This window comes from Panthera tigris, chromosome A1, assembly GCF_018350195.1.
Source record: "Panthera tigris isolate Pti1 chromosome A1, P.tigris_Pti1_mat1.1, whole genome shotgun sequence".
In the NCBI taxonomy this organism is placed as follows: domain Eukaryota; kingdom Metazoa; phylum Chordata; class Mammalia; order Carnivora; family Felidae; genus Panthera; species Panthera tigris.
Genome location: NC_056660.1, coordinates 207,915,790 through 207,939,647, shown reverse-complemented (window position 1 = coordinate 207,939,647; position 23,858 = coordinate 207,915,790). Strand labels below are relative to the sequence as shown.

Here is a 23,858-nt window from a genome sequence, read left to right as displayed (position 1 = left end):
TGGCAGACACTTAGCATGAGTGTTAAGAGTGTCAGTTTTGTTTGGGGTTTAAAACACCACACAAGGCTACCTTTCAACAGTCACAAGGCCACCTATGACATAACATGGGGTGTGTGTCATCTGAGGAGGAAGCATGCTCTCATCCCCAACCCAGGGCAGTGGCATTTCCCCTCTTTGGTGTGTTTTTCTTGCCACCAGAATACACAAAGCTAAGGGCCACCATTTGCACCAACTCCAGGGAGTTGCTGCGGCATCATTGCCTGCTACACTGTCATACAGAACAGAGGCGGATGGTGTCACCCAAAGTTGTGCAACGTGGTGGCTCCCTCCTGTTTGCCTCGTTCAGGATTTTGCCAAGACGTTCCTTATTTGCAGGCACTGCCTGTTTCTTAAGTCCTGCCTCAATGTCACCTCTAATTAAAGCAGGTCCCATTTCTTTTTCTATTATAATAGCCTGTTTGTATTCTCTATAGCATTTATCATTGACTGGATCACCACCTACTTTTACAGTTTTGAATACTGTCAGTCTCCACTACGATAAAATATCAACTACACAAGGGCAAAGATTTTCGGTTTTGGCCGCTTTGGGATGGCCGGTGTCTTGAATAGTGCCTGGCAGAGTGGAGGCAAAGCATAAATATCGGTTGAATAAGCGAAGAACAACTTGGCAAGTTTTTTCTCACTTGGGTGGTGACTGGTTATGGAGAGCTGATGGGCAAGGCCACTGACCAACCAGTGGGCTGTGTGGTGGTGAAGGGGACAGCCCTCTAGCCCAGGGCTTGGCTGGTGAGACTGCGGGACTTAGCTGTGGTCCACAGGCACGAGCGAGTACAGGACAGGGAGCGATAGAAATGAGTTTTTATTTGTAAAAAGTTACAAAATGATATTGTACAAAAATAAAGTCTGTAGAGAACTTTGGTTGTATAACACAAACGATTGGGACAGATCAGAGAAGTTGGAACTTCCAAAGAAGTGCACTCCTTACTGGATCAGATGGTAATCGCAACGATATAGAAAAATCACAAACTTTACCCTTTTGTGGATTTGGAGTGATTTGCTTCAGTTAAAACTTGCTTGTGGTGTGTAGGTGATGCTGGGAACGAGTTGTCAACATCCACCATATCCTAGGGCGCCTGTGGGCAGGGGCTCTCCGTGGGAATCAGGGTTGCCGGGGGTGCGGATAACTGAGCCTGACATCTGGGGACACCAGCCACCCGATCTGCCAGGATTCTCTGAATCAGACAGATGATCCTGGGGCTGCATCAAATCATGCTTCATGAATGGCCAGATGGCCGGGTCTGTCACGATTTTTGAGCAGGCTGCTCTTCAGCAAAGTCTCCACTCTGGCCCTAGGAGGTCCTTTCCCTTTATTTCCAAGTCGTGCAAGGGGAGCAGAAAGGACATAGAGGGACAGAATGAGGGAGAACCTGGGTTTTCGGGGGCTTGGGAGAAGGGGTATCTGGTAAATGCCGTCTCTTGGTTACTTTTTAAATTAACGTGATTATTTGAGGGAGGTCAGTAGGTCATTTGATTGCTAACTCTGTCATACTTTGGGGCTAATAGCCACGCAGGTAGTGATAGATGATTTCCTTGATAAAAATCCCTTTTGCGAAACGTGCAACAAACTCGAATATAAGGCCCAGTGCATTGTGCGTGGGTCAGCTGCCAGACAAACCCACCTCCGGGACTCGTGCAAGGTGCTGGTTCCCATCCAGCCCCCGCCTCTCCGAAGGCTTTCAGCACACAGGTAGTACATTTTGTGGGCACGAGACTCGGTGTGCGTATGTGGCTGGGCCAGACACGTGTTCCTCGTCCTGCCTTCTGAGCCACCTTCTTCTGACAGGGACAGCAACTGTTGCCCCACAAGGTCACAGCCAGGGGGCTTTTGGGGCAAGCAGGTCGATCCCATTTCTGGAAGGCCGGCACGCACTGGGTGTGAGCACGTTTCTCTAGAAGACGGTGGGTGGACGGAAGGATGGAGGAAGGGTCCCCACGAGTCAGGGCGGGACCCTGGTTACCCGACAGGATTTTTGTTTTACTTTTAGGTCAACACTGAATCCAGGACTACCTACTAAAAGGAATTTAACCTTTCATATATATGGTTATGCATATCACAGATAGATATATGTGGAAGGGAGTGAGAGCTTACATACAACAGAAAGGGGAGCATGTGGCATATCTACTCAGTGACGGGGCAGTGAGGAAATAAAGCCAGGGCTGACGGTCTGTGCACGCTGCTCCCGGAAAGGGGGCCTGTCAGAAGCGCTCCTTCTGACACATGCCTTTTTTTCAAAAATAAAAACAGGGAAGATGCTGACATCGGGGAGATTAACTAGGGCTTTTCTGAAAAAGGTAAAGTAAGTGATTTTTGCCTAGCGAAAACTTTTTAATACTTTGAAAAGCATGGACCCTTGTTCCCAATTTAAAATTTCCTTTGTCACCTTTCTTTGCATTTTGCGAGCACATATACTTTGGCACCTTCAAAAAGAAACTTTAATAAATAAGGGGGGAAAAAAAGAGAAACTCATTAGTGAACGGTAATAAATAACAATAACTTAAATCTCAATAAATATCTTCTCTATATTTCTGTATCTGAAACAGATGCATTGCATCGAGTAGCTTCTCTGGTCACTGGTGACCACGCATAAACGGAGCTGGGGTGTATGTAACATCTGTCTCTCTGTAAACCGACAGGCCCAGTGGGTGTCCCTGCCCCGGTGCAGCTGGGGGCCGTCCCCACTCTGCTCTCCTGCAAGAATGCTGCCGAAAACCACAACTGGCTTCCTGTTTCCAAGGACATAAAGGAAATACCTTCAGGTTTGTTTTTAGTCACGAGGACAGCCTTTTTGGTTCCTAGCCAACTTCTTCCCGCCCCACACACCATGTTCAAAATCAATCACCGACCGTTCACAAAAACGCTGGCTGTAGTAAACCTCAGGCCTCAACTTTCAAATTCAAAGGCAACTATCTCTTGTGTCGTTGCTGTTGTTGTTTCTCCTTCCTCCTTTCCTGGGGTATGTCTCCGCTGAGTGACAGAAAAAGAAACCTCTCTTGCTTTCAGCAGTAAAACGTAACGACAAGGAATGACACCAGGATTACCATTTCCCCGGGTGTCTCCAGACATGTGAAAATAAACCACAGGAGATACACTGGTTTGGCTTCAAGTGCATCCGCAACTGTGCCCATGACCGGTGACGGTGGGCTGTATCAGATGAAAGGAAAGGCCCAACCAGGGACACCAGCCCTGAGCTTCTGGTGACGTCGGCTGCCGGCCAGGAGAATCTGGATGGCTGTTTTCTCTCCCTTCCAGTTCTCTGTAGCTGGATCTCCCTCTACCAGGCTCCCCCAATGGCTGCCTTCCTCCTCCTCCTCCTCCTCCTCCTCCTTTCTCCTCCTCCTCCTCCTCCTCCTCTGCCTCCTTGGTCCTCATCTTCCGTTCTGGGCAAACATTTCCTGGGAACCTTGGTCCCTTTCTTTGCACTGTAGCAGGAATGCAATACACAGCGGTCTCTGGAGCCCGAGTCAGATACATCCACACCTTTTAGCGGAATGCTTTCTTAGAATATGGTAAACCAGGTTGTCATCTAAAAACGACAGGTCGTCGTCATAGGCGATGGGTCTGCAGCATGCCTGCCCGACTTTGTCACTCACCAGCCTTCTGTTTTTGGATAAGTTTTTTAATATTTTGTCGTACATTGTCTCAGCTGCATCACAGGAGCCGCTGCAGTACCTAAAAATCAGTTCCTCCTTGGTTTCGTAGCCCAAACCCAGGTCGGTGACGTTTAAATGTATCGCAGTTAAGACACAACCCCGATTTCTGCCCCTCTGGCCTCGCCGACCTTTCCCTCTGGAATTCTCCGGGTTGGCGGCCGCCGCCTGCCGATTCCGCTCTCTTCTAGGCGGCAAGGCCATTTGTTTCTCGGGTGACCTTTTCAGTCTTCTGATGGTAGCTTGAATAAAATCCATGACGTCGTCAAACTGATCAGGATAATCCTCTGGCATATTTGCTGTTCAACAAGGAAACAGAAAAGGTCACGTGAGATGACAGCGATCCTTTCAAGCAGTCTGCTACATCAAAGTGCCTCCGACAGTCAGCCAGGATGGGACCCACAGCGGAGCCACCAGCCAGTCAGGCTCCGTAACCACTGTCTTCCCCCGACAACAGACGCTAGAACGCACCCACGTCTCCACAGAAGGAAGCGTATCCAGTTAAAAGGGGAGACTAGCGTGGTGGGTGACACATTTCCTTGCAGAAAGCAAATCCTTAGAAGCGCACCTTTCATTTGCATGACAGCTGCCGTGCTGAACGAGTCTGTATTGAGGTTGCTGTGAGCAGGCTGATCCTCGAAGGCCATTTTTCACGGCTGCTAATGGAAGCTAGAGGAGTGGCTCTCAGATGTGCGTGTGGATGAGAAAGTGCGGGATGCTCCCTGAAATGCAGATTCCCGGCCCTGCCCTTGGTGGAAGGTGCGGGGAGGGGGCCAAAGAATCTCCACTTTTAGTGAATTCTGATGTAGGTGACCCGCAGACCGTACTTGGAGAAGCCCTGTCCTCCACCACTGCCACTCGCATCTGCAATACGGAGCATTCTTCCCCAGAGCCCCTCCCCGACTCGACACCTCTGGGCGGCTGAGTGGGACCAGACCCATCTTGATAGAACCAGTGAAAAGCTCACGGATCCAGCTGTATGTTAAAACTTCCTTAAAAACTTCCTGGCAAACAACCTACTTTTCACTGACCCAGAGGCTACCGCTTCCTTGGACCAGCATGACTTAAAAAAAAAAATACAGCAGGGGAGCCTGGGTGGCTCAGTCGGTTAAGCGTCCGACTTCGCCTCAGGTCATGATCTCACGGTTGGTGAGTTCAAGCCCCGCGCTGGACTCTGTGCTGACAGCTCAGAGCCTGGAGCCTGCTTCGGATTCTGTGTCTCCCTCTCTCTCTCTGCCCCTCCCCTGGTCACACTCTGTCTCTCTCTCAAAAATAAACATTAAAAAATTAAAAATATATAGTCATACTGTAAGAAGACATTTAAATGTATCAGCAATCAATGGGATGCTGTTTGTGGGAGAGGCGGCTTGACCCCGGGGTGGGGCCCAGCCTCTGCAGCCCCGGGATTCCCGCGGAGGACACAGGACAAGAGATGTAGTCTTTACGGAGATCACACAGAGGAATGGGGAGGCGATGCTTCTCAGATGCCTGAGACCTCTGGGTAAGAGCGTGAATTCCCAATCCCTTACTGTTTTCTGCTCTGTTGCAGCATTTGCTTTGGCTGAGCAAGAGAAGAGGAGCTATTTGAACAATTAAATACATTTCTTTTTTTTATTAAAAAAATTTTTTTTTACATTTATTTATTTTTGAGAGACAGAGAGAGACAGAGTACAAGCAGGGGAGGGGCAGAGAGAGAGAAGGAGACACAGAATCCTAAGCGGGCTCCAGGCTCCGAGCTGACAGCACAGAGCCCGACGTGGGGCTCAAACTCACAAACCATGAGATCATGACCTGAGCCGAAGTCGGACGCTCAACCAACTGAGCCACCCAGGCGCCTCAATTAAATACATTTCTAAAAGAAGAAAGCTATTCAAACCCCTGGTTATTAGGTCCTAGACCTTTTATGCTCCCTCCATCCCAATTGTAGGTAATTGAGCATGTTTAGGGTTGTACGCGGCTTCGAAAAATACACCTCAAAATAGTTGTTCACAAGAGTGAACATGTTTTGCCAAGACCATGGTAAAGTAGAGAAGGGTTACGCTGTGCCTAACCCATGGCACACTGTTTTTTCATGCACTGATTGTTAAAACAAATATCAGTATCCTATTGTGTGAACAAAATCCAGCTAAGGCAACTCAACCATGTCTACTGATCATTTGGTCAACTGAGAGACCTATATTGATCGACACTGCTCAATCTAGGTTATATAGAATATATATATTATATTATAGGATGCATTGTAATGAAAAGAGTGGAGATTGTGTGGAATCCCCAGAACACCTCATTGTCTGATATCTAAAATTTGGCTGTGGATGTCTTTGCTGCATGGAAATCACGAAGCTGCTTCCTGGTCTGAGCCCCAACATCTCTGCCTGGATTCTCACCACAGCCCCTGAACTCCTTCATGCCAGCCTTAGCCTTCAGTCTATTTTCCATTCAGCAGCCAGAGCAATAGTCCTAAAACCGTTAATGCAGGTCATGTCCCTCTTTGTTCCAAACCCTCCAAAGGCTCCCCATTTCTCTTGGAGTAAAAACCAAAGTCCACACTGGCCTAAGGCCCTACCTGACCTGGCCACCCCTTCTCCTCCAGCCTTTGTTACGTCTGACCTCATCTTCTACTTCTCTTTTCCTTTCTGCCACTCCTCTAGCCTCCCTGGCCTCCTTACCGTTCCTCACATACAGGGTTTCTCAACTTTAGCCCCACTGACATTTTGGGCAGGATCATTCTTTGCTATGGGAGGCTGTCCTCCCATGTTGTAGGATATTGAGCCGTATTCCTGGCCTCTGCCCAGGAGGTGCCAGTAGTATCCCCCCACCCTCCTCTAGACATTGCTTAATGTCCCTGGGGGCAAAATCATCGTGAGTTGAGAACCACAGATCAGACACACAGGCTAATTCCCGCATCCCCTTCACATCTCTGCCCAAATGTCATCACTACCAAGTCCTACCCTGACTTCCCTGTTTAAAATGCAATCTGTCCCCAAACCCGAATTCAGACCCTCCTCCCTCGCTTCCCCGCCCCCAACCATACAATCTTCCAACACATTGTAGGACTTATTTCTTATGTTTTTTTATTCATTGTCTGTCTCCTCTGATAGAAAGTCAACTCCAGGAGGCAGGGACCTTTGCTTGGCTTGCTCACCAATGAATCCCAAGTGCTTAAAATAGGTCTGCCCCCTGGAGGCCCTCCGTACTTTTTGAATGAATTAGGGCACTTGAAAAAAGCACAGAAGAAGGAGTCCTTAATTTTTCAAGGGGACACTTGGGCTTCAGTTGAGAACAACACCATTATGAAATAACAGGCTCCAAAGTAAACAGGAAGCCGCGATGATGCCCTGAGTGGCACCATCATTTTCCACCTGAGAGGTAAACATCCAGCTGCGAGCTGACTTTCCTTTCCAGCTTCCTGAAGCACTCAAGTGCTGTCTCTCAATATCCACCTCATTCTGAGCCTGGGAAACGGCTCGTGCTCCGTGGGACGGATACCTTCCCAGGGTCTGGCGTGGAAGGGTACTCTGAGTTTGTCATTTCCTCTGAACCACTTTCTAGCTGACTTCCTTAGGAAGTTTTCTCTTCTCCTTAAAACACAAAAACCTTGAAATCACTCTGGTTTAAAGAAACCAGAGTTTCTTATTTTGAAAAAGGAGCTGCTGACACTGTTTGCGATTTTTTTTCAAGAAGAAGTTTTGAAGAGGAAATTAGGTTTAGTTGTGCTCAGTTTCAAAAAACCATGCTTGTACAGGAATCCGAACTTCTAAAATTGATATATTAGGGGTGATTAATCAAAGTACAAAAAAAGTCTTCATGTTCCCCCCAAAGACTCTTTGTTTTACAAAAGGACCCACATGAGGGTCCCCCTTCCCAATCCTGCGCTCCATTCAAGAATTCCTGAATGGATCAGTAACTTAAGAACCTGGGGACACAGAAAGTTAAAATCGCTTAGGAATCAACTGAAGGTTAATCAGAAATGAGGACGAAACATTACTAAAATTTTAACCTAAACTCATGGGAAAACATTTGAGTTGCAAAAGTTCAACTTATACTGGTTTAGAGACTTATTAATTTATGTAACAATAAATTACATAATTTTATACCACTGGAGTTATATATAATAACAATTTGAATCAGTATATATAATGTTCTTATTTATTGCCTGATACTTTCAAAGTTCCCCCAAAACCTTTTCCTTCCTTTTTATGACATCTTGACTGCATGGCTTTGTCCACTGGTTTTGTCCGCCAGATAAAATGCAGAACACCTTAGTTAAATTTGAATTTCAGGTTAATAGCAGATAAATTTTTAGTATAAGCAGTCCTAAATAATGTTTGCGACATACTTATACTTTGTGATGAGAACATTTAGTCCCTTGATTTGATATTCGACCTGGCTTTTTCAGGGTGATGAGTGTAGCAGTGTGAATGTACCAATCACCCATGCTTTTGGACGAGGTGGTGAACAGATCATTGATCCTGTATTAAAAGGCTTCCAGGAACCTGGAAAGCGGTCAATAAATGTTCAATGTTACACCAAACGGTATAGCTAATAAGAATTTCTCATTTGATGGGAAAATCTCCCTCATACCTTATTGTTAATGTGGAAATATTTATTGAAGCCCCAGGTTCAGGGCGGAGGCGATTCTTATCGAGTCGAAGGGTTCTTATTTTCCCCTTCTCTTTTTCCTTTCTTTTCCTTCTTGAAAAATAGAGCAAAAAATAAATATTCATCTTGCAAGTCTTACATGGATATGAATTTTAGAAACCAGAAAAAGCCAGAGAACAACTAGGCCTGTCTCTTCCAACTAAATTACTAACTCCAGGCATGTTGATGCTGAGTTCACTTATAGAGAGGTGCCTTAATTTATCAACACTAGGCATTTTGGGGGCATAAGGAGCCATACGCCTCACCGCGCCTGTCCTTAGAAATTCTGCAGAGCCTCGAACGCAGCCCCGGCAGACCCACAGCTGCCTGTATCTTCCAAGAATTCATGTCACTGAGGAGAAACAGAGGGGCTGGGATTTGGATTAGTTCCCTAGATTAAAACTTAATAGCATATCAGTTTCTCCTTCCTCCTATAAAGGGCTTGGCAGAACGTCTGCTACACAAATAGCCTTCATTAGTATTAACTTTGATAGTAAAGTATTTGCAAACCACAAAAGAGGAGCATCATTTAAAAAAAAAAAAAACTAGGTCAAACACTTGCTCATTTCCCAGACACAGTTGGAGGATGTATCTGGGAAAAACAGGTCCATCTAAAAGCTAACGTTTTTAAAAAATCAAGATGTTCAAATGCATTTAAGTGATCCTTCAGTATGCAACCACATATTCTGGCATTATTCTCTTTAAAATACTTTAACTTTGATGTGTCCTTTGTATAAACAGTGTTATTTAAACAAATGAGACCCTGTACTGGGGCATAATTCTGGGAATAAACCATTCAGGGTGAGACTTTGCCTCCCTCGATTATGGGGAAAATATAGTAAAGTCACCTCAGGAACAAAGGACTGGGATGTTGCCTGTTTTGTAAAGGCAGTTGAGTTTTTATAGAAACAACGGTAAGGCCTCAGAGTAGTCCTTGTAATAGGCTACCTAAAAAGTACATAATTCAAAACATTATCTGAGTTGAGTAGGCATTGAATAGACAAAGCAGTCTCCTAAACGTTAGATTTCTCTTAAAAACACTACAGGTTATTAACTATATTTTAATCAAAGAGGTCATTTTATATTCCTATCGAGTTGTGTCCTCAGCCCAGGGGCCTAAGCCAGCCTTCATTCAGCCTGTCTTGAACCCATGGGCCCCAAAGGAAGGCAGCACAAAGTTATCTATGAAGAAGTGAGGAGATAACGCCTCACCCGGAGTAGCAATGGGCTCTGAGAATGGAGGGAAGGTCTCTGAGGCTCCCAGAATAAAGGGGGCTGGCTCTTAGAACCCACAGTACCTCCTCTTAGAGGCGCTGTCTTCAGGGCCAAGTAAGCCTCAGGGATGCAGGGGCCCAGCAAGAAGGCCCAACTATTTCTTGCTCTGGGGAGGACCAGCTTCTGTACATAACTGTAAAGCACCCAGCTTCTATGGACTAGAAGGGCAAGGGTTAATACACTGAGGTGAGCTGCCGCTTCAGCCAAGGCGGGGGCGCCACACAGGTGGGGGGCGCATCTGGAACCAGTGCCCGAATGGCTTTGCTCCAGGTGGTGCCCTGTTCCGGTATGAGGCCACGGAAGGCCAAGCCTGGGGCTGCTGAGTGCTGGGCAGTCTGTCCTCCCATGCAGAGCCTCTCCTGAAAGGCTGTCCACAGATGGGACACAAGGGGAAAAACCCCTGCGGGTGGGAATATTTAATCTGATATTCTTTACCCACCTGTGCACCTGGTAAAGTACAAACTGCCCCGCAGTTTCATATGTATATGAAAAACAGAAGTTCCATCTATCCGCACACATGTATACATACATATCTGTGTGTATGCACATGCGCACATGTGTGTTTACATGAAAAGAATCAGCCTGGTTGATTAACTTCTCAAGAAAATTCCCAACTAATGTCATTCCTTAGAATGCATTTTTTTACTTTTCTTTAAAAAATTTTTTAAAAAATATTTATTCATTTTTGAGGGAGAGAGGAAGAGAGATTGAGTGCAAGCAGAGAAGGGGCAGAGAGACAGAGAGGGAAGACAGAGGATCCAAGCAGGCTCTGCACTGTCAGCACAGAGCACGATGTGGGGCTCGAACTCATGAACTGTGAGATTATGACCTGAGCCAAAGTCGGACGCTTAACCAACTAAGTCGCCCAGGCATCCCTGTTTTTACTTTTCAATAAGATACAAACATGATTTTCGTCACTAACACTGAAATGTTATAAGAACCACATGGTGGAGTCTTAGCTTTAAAATTCCTCACAGTACAAAATTTCATCATTCTATATTTAAAATAACTTCCTTGCTGCACTTAAAAATATTACCAATATAAAGGTAGGAAGGATGCTTACTTTCACACAATGTTAACTTTAAGGCCAACAACATCCCTGCAAGGCTAAGGTAGAGATTGCATATTATCTAATCTTACAGATCAGGAAACTGAAGATTAGAGAAGGTTAAAAAAAAAAACAAAAAACAAAAAAACCCACATTCCTCGTAAATGTGAACTCAGTTGGTCTAGTTTTTAAAGCTCAACCTGTTCTAGGGTCCCAGGCCACCTATTTGTTTTTAAGTAAAAATTCTACTACCATGCAGCTTTTCAAGTCTTGAGGCATGTGGCAATTTACTCTGGAGCAAGTGCAAAATTATGCTGATTTCACCTGTACACATTTACCAAATTCAGAACAAGAAGTGAGATATCGACTTTTGTTGGAAAATCCAGTACGAACTGAGTTACATGAAGGAGATTCTAAAGTTAGGCTGCCCTGAGCCACAGGATACAGTAAACTGTCTCTGAAAACGGAAAAGCCATGCCTTTCAGGGGCATCTCCCATGCCCTGGTTCTTGCATATCACTCTAAGGCAGATCTGGCAATTTCCCAGTTAAAACCGGAAAACCAGCAGCCAAGGGTGGTGGCATGGCAGCTTCAGACAGAGAGGCCCCATCTCCGGAAACTTCTCAAACTCACTCTGGCACCAAATGATGAGGCTCTCGCTGTAGAGCCTGGAATTACAGTCTGGGGTCAGTCCCTGACCTTGGACTCGTGACCTTGGACTAGTTGTTTAGCCCTTCTGAGGTTAATGAGACCTTCTCTGTCCACTCTCTCCCCAAGTGCTAAAACCCTAACATGCAGGCAGTCTAGGTCTTGGTGGGGAATTCATTTTGGGTCAACCCTGTTAGGGAGAGGCCTGCCTCTGGCTGGTGCCTCAGGACCATTCTGCTCAGGGCCCCACAAAACCCCGAGGGAGGTATTTTATAAGACCAGCGCTCTGACTCCTGAGCTGTGGGGCCTTCTCCTTCCATGGGAGGTATTTTAGGTTCTAGCGTTCTCAACCTTTTCGGTTTACCTCTTGCCTAAAGAGGTGAACTGTCTCCTCTCGTGGGAGGCATCCTTACACCTCAGTATGTATCTGTAAAGGTAGGGATGGAGCCGATGACTTCTGAGGGGACACAGTACACCAGTATGCTGTCATCCTTCTGTCCCCATCAGCTGATAGTCAAACGCTACACTTGCCATTTTCTTAAAATCTCATTTTTATCCATTTCTGCTTTCGCTGCTTCAAGCACGTTTGGGTCATACCCGGCTGATGATTCCAAGGCTAGAATCGCCCACGGTAACTGCTACCAAATGCATCATAGATCCAGCTTGTCTTGGAAGCTGTTGGCTGTTGTTCTTATTTGCCCCTCAGTGACCTCTGAAATGTGTGGTGTTAGTCCACGAGAATGTTCCAGTTCTCTGGAGAGTTCTACAGCGTTTTGTCATCTGCTATTTATAAGCGTTGATTTTATTCACTTATTTGAATTAATTAAAAATAAAAAGTCTACAGGTCACTAAGCCCCAGAATGCTGATGACCGTCCTTGCTTTCCTATACCGGGAAGAGTATTCACCCAGTGTGAGACGGGCTGTCCTAGCTATTGGGTACTCTTGGGTTACCTTCAAGAGGAGTCTATGGCAGCTCTTTCCCAAAGAATAATCAGCAGTTGTGGCAATTTACTAAGTCATTGTGACCACTGCCTGAGCTACCAGTGCATTCTCTCCGTGACCCGTGGTTTGTTGACAAGAAGGCATGACATGGGTTTATTTGAAAAGTATTTGCGTTATAAAAACACCAGTGTTTTGTTGTTCAAAAAAGCATTTCTGGATCCTCTCAAGGCAGAAGAAAAAGACCAACTAGAATGCAAACCATTTCAGAGACTAGGAAAAGGAGCCTCGGGTACACTTTTAAAAGCCACTTTGCTTTTCAAAATGTCATTTTATTCACTATCTCCACCTACTCTGACCAGCATTGCACACGAGTATTAGTTATACTATCTTGAATTTTTACCTTACAGCTTAACTAAGAAAACTTGTCATGAGTGTAATGGAAATTATTCCGTGAATACAAATAGCCAAAAAACCTCACTCAGGAGGAGACGGACAGTATATCATTTTGCTATCCAGATTCTGATTGCCCTGTTCTGATTTCCACCTATGTGGTCCATGCTTTTATTACAGTTATGTTAATAATTTTACAGTAATACAGCATGGCTCCCCTGGGGTGAAAATGTCCATTCTCCTGCTTTTAAGTCACAAACACACCCCATAGGGTGTCCATTTGTTAACTAATCCATGAACGCCTGGTGTGAGCTAAAAGCACTCCATAGTCAGCAGTAAACGCCCCATGCTAACAAGCACACACCATGAGCTCGGCTATTGCCTTTATAAAAAATTTATGGGAAGGGTGAGAAAGTGACCCAATAAAATCAAGTGCGCAAAAAGTCAATTGAAAACATAATCCCTTATGGTGTTATCAGAGGCAGGGTGGTTTTTGAGGGGAAACTCGAAAGGAACCTGGAAGCAAAGGACCCTTGGCTTCTTCCTTCCCACAAAGCCCTGCCTGAAGCCAGATGCAGCAGAATGTTCCAGGGTTCTGCATCCTACTTCCCTCAGCCCTCCCCAGGGGCCGTGGGTAAGAGGAATATGCTGAGGGTCTGAGGGACTTGGGCACGAAGAGGAGGGATAAAGAGAAGATGAAAGGAAAATAAAGGGGGTGAAAGAAAAGTGTTCTCAATCATCTGGGCCAGTTCCACAGATTCCTGTAGTCAGATATGAGGAGAGACTTTCTACCCCCCAGTGAATGAATCTACTGGCATCTCAAAGACTCCTCATGAAATCAGCTATACCTATCATTCAACAATGATTGGCATTTACAAAATCCCAACACCTGACTTTTCTCTTCCTGACATAGCCAGAGGGGTCAGATAGGAGTGTCTTGGGCTGGCAGGAGGGGACCTGGGGGGTGTGTGGTCACAAGAGTGAGTTCCGGACTCGGGCTGCCCTTGGTCCAGAGTCTGGCTGAGTTGCTTAACCCTGCGGAGTCCCAATTTCCCCTTAAAATGGGGATAGTCCCATCTTTACCACAATGGAACAGAGTTTTCTGCTCAGTGCCTGAAAGCATTTAACCAATGGGGTCTGAAGTCCATATGGTTGCCCGTGACAATTCTTCAGTGACACCTACACGGGGGCAGCAGTGTGAAGATCAACTCTGCCTGTCTGCACAAAGCCAGATTAGCCCGAAGGAGGTGCAGACACTGTCCCTTGTTAGTCTGGTCTAGTGTGTTCCCCAGAGCAGAGGGCCTGGAGCCCCAGCAGAGCGGTCTGAGGTCTGGGTGCGGAAGGAGCAGGTGCTGTTTGTGCTGCTGCTTCTGTGCTCCCCAGAAATGCCCGAAAACTAACCACACAAACACCCACTGAGTTCACAGCCCACGAATGGTATTTTTGTGTCCACTATGGGTATGGGTCCGCGTTTTCACACTGAGCAGGCAGGTGTCCTGCTGAGGGCACACGAAAACTTTCTACAGGTTAAAGGAATCAGTTTCCGGGGTGCTGCATCCTGAAATCAGCCTGCGAACGCTCCTGTGGCGGGTTCTCTTTTCCCACGTCCCCTCCTACGATCAGCCTTCCACCTCAGTGAGAGAGGTGCACTTCCTGCCCATCTCACTCATTTCACTGGGAAGCCCCGTCCAGGGGATGAAAGCTGCAGGTGCCATGTGAGGACAATTCAGGCACGCGTGGCTCTTTGGGGCACACTGGGATCGGGTGGCTCCCGACATGAGGACACACCATCACAAACTTAGTCCCAGGACGTTTACCCGGATCTCATAACGTGGAAACAATCACAGAAATCCACACTGAAGGGCAGTCTGCAAAATAGCAGGCAAGACATCAGATCTTTTCAAAACTGTCAATGTCATGGTAAAAAAAAAAAAAAAAGCTTCAGAGCTATTCTAATGGAGAATAAAGAAATATGATAATCAAACGCAATTTGTGATCCTTGATTAAGGAGAACAAACCATAAAGGACATAATTGTCACAACTGGGGAAATCTGAATATGGGTTATCTATTGGATAGCAGTATTATTAAACTTCCTGAGACTGATAACTGAACTGTGGTTATATAAGGTCAAGTCCTCGTGCTTAGAAGGTACGTGCTGAATATTTGATGTTATGTTTGCAACTAATTCTCAAGGAAAAAAAAATGTTTCTCAAAAAAAAAAAAAAAAAGCAAAATGCTAAGAGGTCAGTCTTGGTAAAGGATACATGGGTGTTAATTGTATTGTGAACTATGTACTCTTTAGTCCCATACGAACAAACCAAGATATTCTGAAGTGGGTGGTTCCATATTTCCTTCTGGCCAGGCACTCACAGCAAGGCTCTGGGCTTTATCTGTCTGTCCATCCACCCATCTGTCTATTCATCACCTAATTAGGATCCAGAAGTGTAATGGTTGTCAGGGATATACATTAACATGTGTCTTTAAACTGAAAATGAAGTCATATCTTTTCTGACCCAAAAGTCAATTAATCTGGGCTGTAGTTTGATGGTTTTCTACGCACTGAATCAACTAAATTTGCAGCTCCAAGATTTCGCCAATCCCCTGGAAATTATTTCTGGTACAACTATTAAGCTTGTGATTAAAAAATTATAGATATCATCTCAGAACCGCACAATAGTTTTTCAACATTCTTTCTGCAGGTTTACAAACAAAAAAGTTTGAAGACTTTTAAAACCATGCCTTTCCAGGGGCACCTGGGTGGCTCAGTCAGTTAAACATCCAATTCTTGACTTTAGCTCAGGTCATGATCTCGAAGTTGGGGAGTTCGAGCCCCACGTCGGGCTCCACGCTGACAGGGTGGAGCCTGCCTGGGATTCTCTGCCTCTCTTTCTCTTTCTTAAGATAAATACATAAACATTAAAAAAAAAAACAAAACACCTTTCTACCTCCATTACTTTATTAAGGTCATGCCTAAGTGGGTTTTGTCTCTACTGAGCTAACTGGTCAATTCCCAGTGGTGACCCAAGCTCGGCCTGTGCAGATCCATTTATTCCCGCTGTGGCGATCACTCTGGTGCTTGTGCAGTCACCTGTGGCTTCCCATGTGAATGTCCCCTTTCCCTGGGCAAAATGGGAGTGATCTGAGAATGAGTGCCTCCCAGAAGGCCTCCCGAATGCTGCCAGCCTATCAAACATTCGAGCAGACCTCACTGTCCCAAAATGTTCAGGAGCCTGCTCTCACTGCAACAAACATCAGGGATATAGAAGTACGTACAGAAATTCACGTATCCCTCCTTAAAAGCTTCTGGTCTGGATTTCAAAGTAGCTATTAATAATATGAGCCTAGGCCGGCTGCTACCCAAATGGAAATTAAACAAAAAAAAAAGGCTTAAAGATAAAGGTAATTTAATATTCCCTGCTTCTGTTAGCTTGCTCTTTTGATTTTCTTGAAAAATCTGTGTTTCAGGGTTAGTGAATGTATTTTTAGCAAGCCAGTGTTTGTGTTTTCTCAGTCTACTAATACGGGAACACAGTCTGTGTTAAGCCAAGAACTCCTGGCTTTGAGACCAGAAGTCTGAGGTCTAAATTTTGGTGTCATCACTTACTAGATTTGTGACCTTGAGCAGGTCTCTGGGTCTCATTTCTTATTCTGTAAAATGGGGATAAAAGTATCTCCTCCTTTCCAGTAGAGCTCAAACTTCCTTAATTTTAGCATAAGCTATAAAACTTACTCGCTAAAAACGGAGTTGACCACGTGGATAGCTAAGAAGCACTATGGCACTAGCTTTATTATTCAGCTTGTAGTTGTAGTTATTCACTTACTGGAGGATTAGTAAACTGTGTCTATGCCTAGAAACTTTTTACAAATGAGGGCACGATACTGCAAAATGAAAACTACACCTATGCCACCGACTCCACTCGTGAGCGGCCTGTGTACCTGAGTCACTTCTGCAGCAAGAAGTTCAGCACAATCCCACTCCCAGCCACCTGCCTACTTGAGAGGCTCCAGGGGTGCCCTGCTGCCATCAAAAACAGAGAACCCCTGGGGCACCTGGGTGGCTCAGTTGGTGAAGCATAAGATTCTTGGTTTAGGCTTAGGTCAGGATCTCGTGGTTTGTGGGTCTGAGGCCCACATCAGGTTCCACGCTGTCACCGTCAGCGTGAAGCCTGCTTGGGATTCTCTCTCTCTCCCTCTCTCTGTGTCCCTCCCCCACTCGTATTGTCTCCCTCCCCCCGCCAAATAAATAAACTTAAAAAAAAAAAGCAAACCCTTCTTCTCCAGGATTTTACAGCATCTCATAATCTGGGTATCACCTACGGAGATATCCTAAATTTCACACCACTTCCTGCCACCTGTTCGCAGCACTTGGCGGCTGGTCTGGCCTCCTCCTTGTATTCACCACCTGCCCCTTCCCCATATCATAGTCATAAATTTGCCTATGCTTCTCCCGAGTCTGGAATGTGCCTTTTTTTCCCTTTCCCTTCCCTTCCTAATACCCATCTTTCAAGTATGAGCTCAAATCCTCACTCTTCCCTGAATCCTTTCCTGCTATGATCTCTAAATCCCAGTGACCTCATTGCTAGGAATTCTTACCATGACCTCAGCTAATGTAAAGCCCTTGGTAGACATATCTATCTGTTTGATAATCCGCCCACCCACCCATCTGCCTATCCATTGTGTGTAACTAGATCATGAGCTGTTTAAATTCACAATTTTGTCTTTTTGAAGCCACACAACACCTAGCACATTAAAGATATTTAAGACTTACTTCTTGATTGAGCTCAAGTGATTGATTAAATAAGTGTTTTAATTGAATGAAGGTGCTATGGACCATTAAGGGCTAAATAAATAAAGATGAAAGGGATGTTAGGGGGAGAAAAGCCCTTTTATTTTTGTATCAGTGAAAGCAGAATCTTTTAAGCATAATTCTTAGGCTGTTGGGTCAGCTGAAGGTCCTAAGATTGGCCAACCCAAATTAAGCCTGAAATAGGTTTCACTAAATGGCGACAGTTTGATATAGGTCTCCAGACTGGGGCCAGAGTGAGATACTGGTCTCAGATCTCAAGTGAGGAATCTGTGCTTCCTAAAAGGGTCTGACATGCAATTTATTGATTTCAGGAGCCTCATCCCAAGGGGCAGGGCCCCTTTCCAGCTTGGGAAGTTAATTTATTATAGTACGGCTCATTCATACAGCCAGTAAAGCAAGAAAAAGCAATAGGTAGATGCTGCTTATTTATTCCAAATTCTATATCCCATAACATTAGATTTGAAACTTAACATTTAACCAGCTTCTAGAAGCTTCCTTTGCTGGATAACAATGGGCTGAACATTTACTAAATTTCACTGAAAGTTTTTTGCTGGGTTTCTGAACCAAATTAAAATAAGCATTTTTAAATTAAATATCCAACAGGGATCACTTAAAACAGAAATACTCAATATAGGTAGCCTCCAAATCACAGTCCCTCCCCCTCGGCCCCCATCATTTACACAAGGATCTGTCTGCCTTCTTGCAGTGGGGCAGGAGGGTCACCCTAACATGCCCATGGGAAGCTGGTGGGAAAAATTTCGCAGAAACTACATGGGCTCAGAAAATGAGGAAGAGAAGGAGGTGTGAAGTCCAGGAGGAGCCAGGGAGCCTGACCCGGGGGGGGGGGGGGGGCGGGTGTGGTGGTGGAATTCCAGGCAAGGCTACCCTGACTAGTGCTGACCAAATGATGACTTCAGGGCCCAAAAGAGCCTGCCTGTAAGGCTTGCATTTCTTTCACTGTCCTTACTATGTTGTGCTACTTGAAATTCCACCATTTAGAGCAATGTCTTGGCAGAGGCTGAAAAGGAAGGGGGAGGCCAGAAAAAGGCGTTCACTGGGCTGTTGGAAGGAGGAAGATGGCGACTAACAACGGCAATACTTATGGGGCATGGTTTTACAGTGCATTATCTTGTTTAACCCCCATCGCAGCCCCTGAGACGGTTTTAATACTGTCCCCGTTTTCCAGATGAGGAAACTGAGGTTTAAGAGAAAAGCAATAGCTGGTTATGTGCCCAGGCTGGGATCCAAACCCTAGTCTGATCTGACTGTGTGAAGTGCAACTCTTGCCTGTTGAAATTCCCTGATTTCTTGCTCTGTGCCCTCTTTCTGCAGATTATGGGACTGACACCCCAGGAAGAGGCTCTAGCCTAATATTGTGAATTATATTTTAGCTATATTATGGTTTATACCTACATTTGTGTGGTCCAGCCCAGGCTTGATTTATAAGATTGTTTTCATAGAAAATTTTGTCACTTGCTACCAAACTGGTGGAATATAATCCCATCCTATTACCATAAATTGTGCACTACCTATAATTATAATTTAACAAATGCTCACTGTTTCTTCTACTTGGCTTCTAGGCACACAAAAAGTCCACTGTCCTAGCCCAAGGCAGTTCATGTTTAGTTTTGGTTTACAATACTGCTTAAGCGTACCACACTATACATCTACTAAGATAGTATGTGCCGTGAAGGCAGAAACTTTTGTCTATTATATGTACCAGGGATTTCCTAGCACCTAGGACAGTGCCTGGCACCTGTAGGCAGACATTATTTGTTGAACAAATAAATGTTTTTAGATCACAAATTTTATTTTATTTTTTATTTTTTTAATGTTTATTTTTGAGAGAGACAGAGAGAGAGAGATACAGCAGAGCAGGGAGGGGCAGAGAGAGAGAGAGAGAGAGAGAGAATCTGAAGCAGGCTCTAGGCTCTGAGCTGTCAGCACAGAGCCCGACATGGTGCTCAAACCCAGGAACTGCGAGATCATGACCTGAGCCGAAGTCAGACGCTCAAGCAACTGAGCCACCCAGGCGCCCCTAGATTGCAAATTTTAAAATCACATGCACTTTCTGCTTTTGCTTGTGAAACACAGAGCTGTCATATACAGCCGAGATCCAGCATACATGACGATTAACGAACCTTTAATAAATTCAGACAACCTTGCGCAACAGGGTTTTAGTCACTAGTTGAAGACCTTCCTCCCTAGGTAGCAAAACCAAAAGCTCTGCATCTCAGTGGTTTGGGGAAACTCTGGTCCCAGTGTCTGCAGACTGCCACCCATCGTGGTGGAACTCTGGCACTCTGGACATGCTGCTTTACCCTGAGGACCACAAGGGGTTAACTTTCAGCCCTACAATGCTGACATCTGCTAATTTCACCTTCTTTTTCACCTCCTAGTTTCCTCGAGCCTGCTCTAATCACCCTTTGAAGAAGATCTTCTTGGATGCCCCAAAGGGAAAACCACAAGTCCTTGAGTTTAGACAAGTTCGTAGTTGCTACAGGAGGTAGCCACAGCCCGTTTACTTGATAGCCAACCTATAGGCAAGCAAGTGAACCAACTATGCATTCTATTTGGTGGTTCACCTTGTGATGATGTTAGAAACAGAATTCTGGCCATTTCGTTTACATTGGGAGCAGAACACATAGAACCTCAGGAGTGAGTGCATGCAGTCCAGCCCCCTTTGAACAGAGTGGCTGTTAAGGTGGCACGAAAGTGCCTTTGCTCAATCACTGAGTCACAAGCATTTGAAAATAAGAGGGGCGATTTTCGAATGAAATGAGTGACTTAATGTTTTCTACATAAGCCTTAACCAGTTGCACGGTGTAGAGTGTAAGATATAAATGTCAGCACAGTGACAGGGGCATGCTGACTCTGGTTGAGTGTTCGAAGTCTGCACATTGTCATTATTCTGCCTTCCCTGCACTGACAGCTTGCTACCGAATTGAACATACCTGGAAAGAAGTCAACTTGGCTTACAATGCAGCTCAGTTTCTCTTTGGAATGTTTCCGTTTCAAATGTCCTCTAGGATCTACTGGGTCTTGCCATAGATAAAACAGAATCGGGTGTGTTCTGCTGGTTCAAATGTAAATACAGTAGTAGGAATCTTGTCCAGTGATGACTCAGCATCAGTTTTGGAAAAGGGAAGTAATGTCCCTTCTCCCACCAGTCCTTTGCACACCGCACCCTGCCCTAATCAGTGGGATTATGCTACCTTGCTTGCTTTGTTACTGGTTGTATCTTACATGGGGCACAGGTTTTCTTAGAGTATTATCAAATCATAGGGATTCAACCCTGACTGCACAATAGAGTTACCTGGGAGACATCTAAATCTCCAAATGCCCAAGCCACACCCCAAACCAATTAAGTCAGAATCTCTCACGGTGAGGTCCAGCATCAGTATGCCATTAAAGATCCCCAGGGGATTCCAGTGAGGTGGGGAGGGGGGGTGTCTCTCCTCCTGAGTCTTTACCCAGAGGACAGGGCAGGAACATGAAGGCTAAGGGGACAAAAATCTCATAGCCATTGGCGTTTGGGAGTGGAAAGGCCTCCCTTTATGGCATGGTTGTAAACTTCACTGAGGTCTAAAGTAAGTAAGTAACTTGTCCAAAGTCAGAATTAGTTGAAAGCAGAGCCAGCATTAAATAAGCTGAGGTAGACATGATACTAATATGCTAATTAAATTTCCATGAATTAATCAGCTTCATAATCAGGCCCAGTCATATTTCTCCTGAACATCCTGGCTAGAGAACTATTATCTAACACTGTGTTCCTGTTCCTCTGGCCTAGGCTGTTTGAGTGAATGAAAAGCCGCTTACTCAGCTCTCATGGGTACTATTCTGAAGACAATGGCACTAAGGGGCATTTTAAATTTAAGTTTCTGTTGGAGAAACATTTATATACACTAAAGTAGAAATTCATGGTTGAAACCGAAGCCTTTAAAAATAGGTTTATACACGGGCGCCTGAGTGGTTCGGTTGGTTAATTATCCGACTCTTGGTTTCAGCTCAGGTCATGGTCTCACAGTTGGTGGGACTGAGCCCAGAGTGGGGCTCTGGGCTGACAATGCAGAGCCTGCTTCGGATTTTCTCTCCCTCTCTCTGCCTCTCCCTCACTTGTGCTCTCTCTCTTTCAAAAATAAATAAGTTTGGGGCGCCTGGGTGGCTCAGTCGGTTAAGCGGCCGACTTCGGCTCAGGTCATGATCTCGCGGTCCGTGAGTTCGAGCCCCGCGTCAGGCTCTGTGCTGACAGCTCAGAGCCTGAAGCCTGTTTCAGATTCTGCGTCTCCCTCTCTCTGACCCTTCCCCATTCATGCTCTGTCTCTCTCTGTCTCAAAAATAAATAAACGTTAAAAAAAAAATAAAAAAAACAAAAATAAATAAATTTTAGAAAAAAAATAGGTTTATACAACTAACTGACAGAAACTCTTGGAACAGTTACTTTAATTTCAAGGGATCAACGATGTTCTTTTCCTAACCCCAAGTCACTCCTGAAGTCTTAATTTGCCTTAAAAAATGCACTTTTCCCCCCTTTCCTTGGGACTTCTGGAAGAAGATGCTTTTATTGTTGTAATTAAGCATAAAACGAGCACATCACGTTTCCTGCACTGTTTTTAGCTCAAGGCCACTAGGTTTGGGGGACTCTTTAGCATACAACTGACTTGCCCCAGGGGGCTGCTTCCGTTGTGCACTTGACTTCAGTTTAAGTGCAAAATAGCTAGAGGGAGTAGCCAGGGTGACATCCAGGCTACAGCTCACCATTGCTTTATATCGGGGTTGTGTCAAATTTTCTACTGCTACCTCTGTTACCTACATACTTCCCCAATAACCTCTAACTTGTAATGTATGCACATACCTTGCTTTAAGCAACAGATAAACTTCTGAAGAGCAGAGGGTAAATTATATCAAATCATAGTTGACATGCCCTAATAGAGTGCTATCTAAAACATTTTTGAGGGGGAAATCACAGTTATTTATTTATTTATTTATCTATCTATCTATCTAGTCTTTTCTTAAGAGTTAATATTGTCGCGTGTGCAGTGAACTACAGCTTTTTTCCCCCCTAGTCCTAGCTAGCACTCTTCACCGTTCAGTCTTTCTAGAACCGGAACTTTTCTGAACAGATTTGACACTACCCAGATGCTTGTTCTGGAAATCGAGGCCCTTCTGTGTTTTCTCTGACTCTGGCTTGGCTTTGGAAAAACCTCAGCCTCTTTCCTTGCAAGGGCAGTTTAGGATGGAAATGCAATTGTTTTCAGAATTCGGCACAGCCAGGCACACCCAAACAGATAAAGGGCTTTGGAAGAAAGAAAGAAAAAAAAAAAAAAAAAAAAAAAAAAGGGAGTGTGTCTGCAGGATGGGGACGCTGAGAAAAGGGGAAGGCTGTGTTGGTTTCCTATGGTGGTGGTAGTGGTAGCGAAAATATCTGTTCATCGCAACGCTAAACGGACAGCATAAACATTTGATACCCCCTGTGCTGGACGAACCAGCACGCGTCATGTAACGACCAGGCGTCGGGGCCTTTGGGCGGCAACCGGCAACCACACCCTGGGAGGGGGCTTCCGCGCGGGCGTGGGAGGCCGTACAGCAGTCCCTGCCAGCTTGGGGTGCGTGCGGGCGGCGGGTGGGGGTGCGTGGGGGACCGCCGGCGGCCCCCCCGCGGGGAGGGAACGGTTCTTACAGTCACTGCTCAGCGCGAAGGGCGCGCGGCGGCGGCCGAGGGAGCGGTCTTCGGCGGGCGCCTCGGGAGGCCTCTTACCGGCGGGCAGCGGGAAGGCGGACGCGGTGTGGAGCAGCACCAGGCAGACAGCCACGACATCCCATAACTTCATCTTAGAGTCCCGTCCGGCGGCGGCACCTGCACGGGCGGGGAAGAGGACCGGCGAGTGCGCGTTAGGCCGGGACGCCCGGGACGCGGCATCCCGGCGGGTCCTGGTGCCCCCCTTCAAACTCGTCACCGCCCTCCTCCCGGACGGCTGCAGCCCAGCGGTTCCTTGGGCATCCCGCGCCCTCCTTCCAAGTCCCGTCTGCGTCCCAGGCGCGGCTGGCTCTCCACATCCAATCTATCTACAACTGCCCTTCTCTTCTGCTACTGGATCCGGGGGTCAGATTTCCCAGCGGGGCCGCCGCCCCTGCTCGTACCAACACGACGACAGCACGATACCTGGCCAACACGACGAAACCAGTACTGGCGTCCCCACATCCCCACTCCCTGGGAACGACGAGGCAGCGGCCACCCTGCATCCTCAGCCCCAGTTAGAGACCGCCCCACCTTCCCGGCAGCTCCCGTAGGTCCAGGGAACCAGCCTTCCACCCAAGCAATCGGCCAGCTTTTCATTTTAGGAATAAAATCAAGGTCCCTCTGCCCGGGGTCCTGATCCTGCTGACAGGGGCAGGCCTGG

General features: G+C 46.0%; 1 protein-coding gene across 3 annotated transcripts; it reads right to left on the bottom strand.

Annotated features, from left to right (window-relative positions):
• Positions 1-3,351: 3,351 nt before the first annotated feature.
• GDNF (glial cell derived neurotrophic factor) lies at positions 3,352-23,504 on the bottom strand. 3 transcript variants are annotated; one of them, XM_042996285.1, is made up of 2 exons: positions 20,412-20,673; positions 3,352-4,007 (listed from the first exon to the last, which is right to left on the bottom strand). In XM_042996285.1, the coding sequence occupies exon 2, from the start codon at positions 4,000-4,002 to the stop codon at positions 3,523-3,525; it is 480 nt and encodes a 159-aa protein (XP_042852219.1). In that variant the 5' UTR covers positions 4,003-4,007; positions 20,412-20,673; the 3' UTR covers positions 3,352-3,522. The 3 variants fall into 3 exon arrangements, 2 of the variants coding, with proteins under 2 accessions (XP_042852219.1, XP_042852225.1); XM_042996291.1 differs by lacking the exon at positions 20,412-20,673 and adding an exon at positions 23,138-23,504 and having other exon boundaries at positions 3,359-4,007; XR_006221143.1 differs by lacking the exon at positions 3,352-4,007 and adding an exon at positions 14,085-14,517.
• Between the last annotated feature and the right edge of the window lie 354 nt (positions 23,505-23,858).

Coding starts and splice junctions, on each gene's coding strand:
- GDNF (XM_042996291.1), bottom strand. CDS start 23,288: ATGAAGTTATGGGATGTCGTGGCTGTCTGCCTGGTGCTGCTCCACACC. Junction 4,008..23,137: donor CTTCGCGCTGAGCAGTGACT/GTAAGAACCGTT, acceptor CTTGTTGAACAG/CAAATATGCCAGAGGATTAT.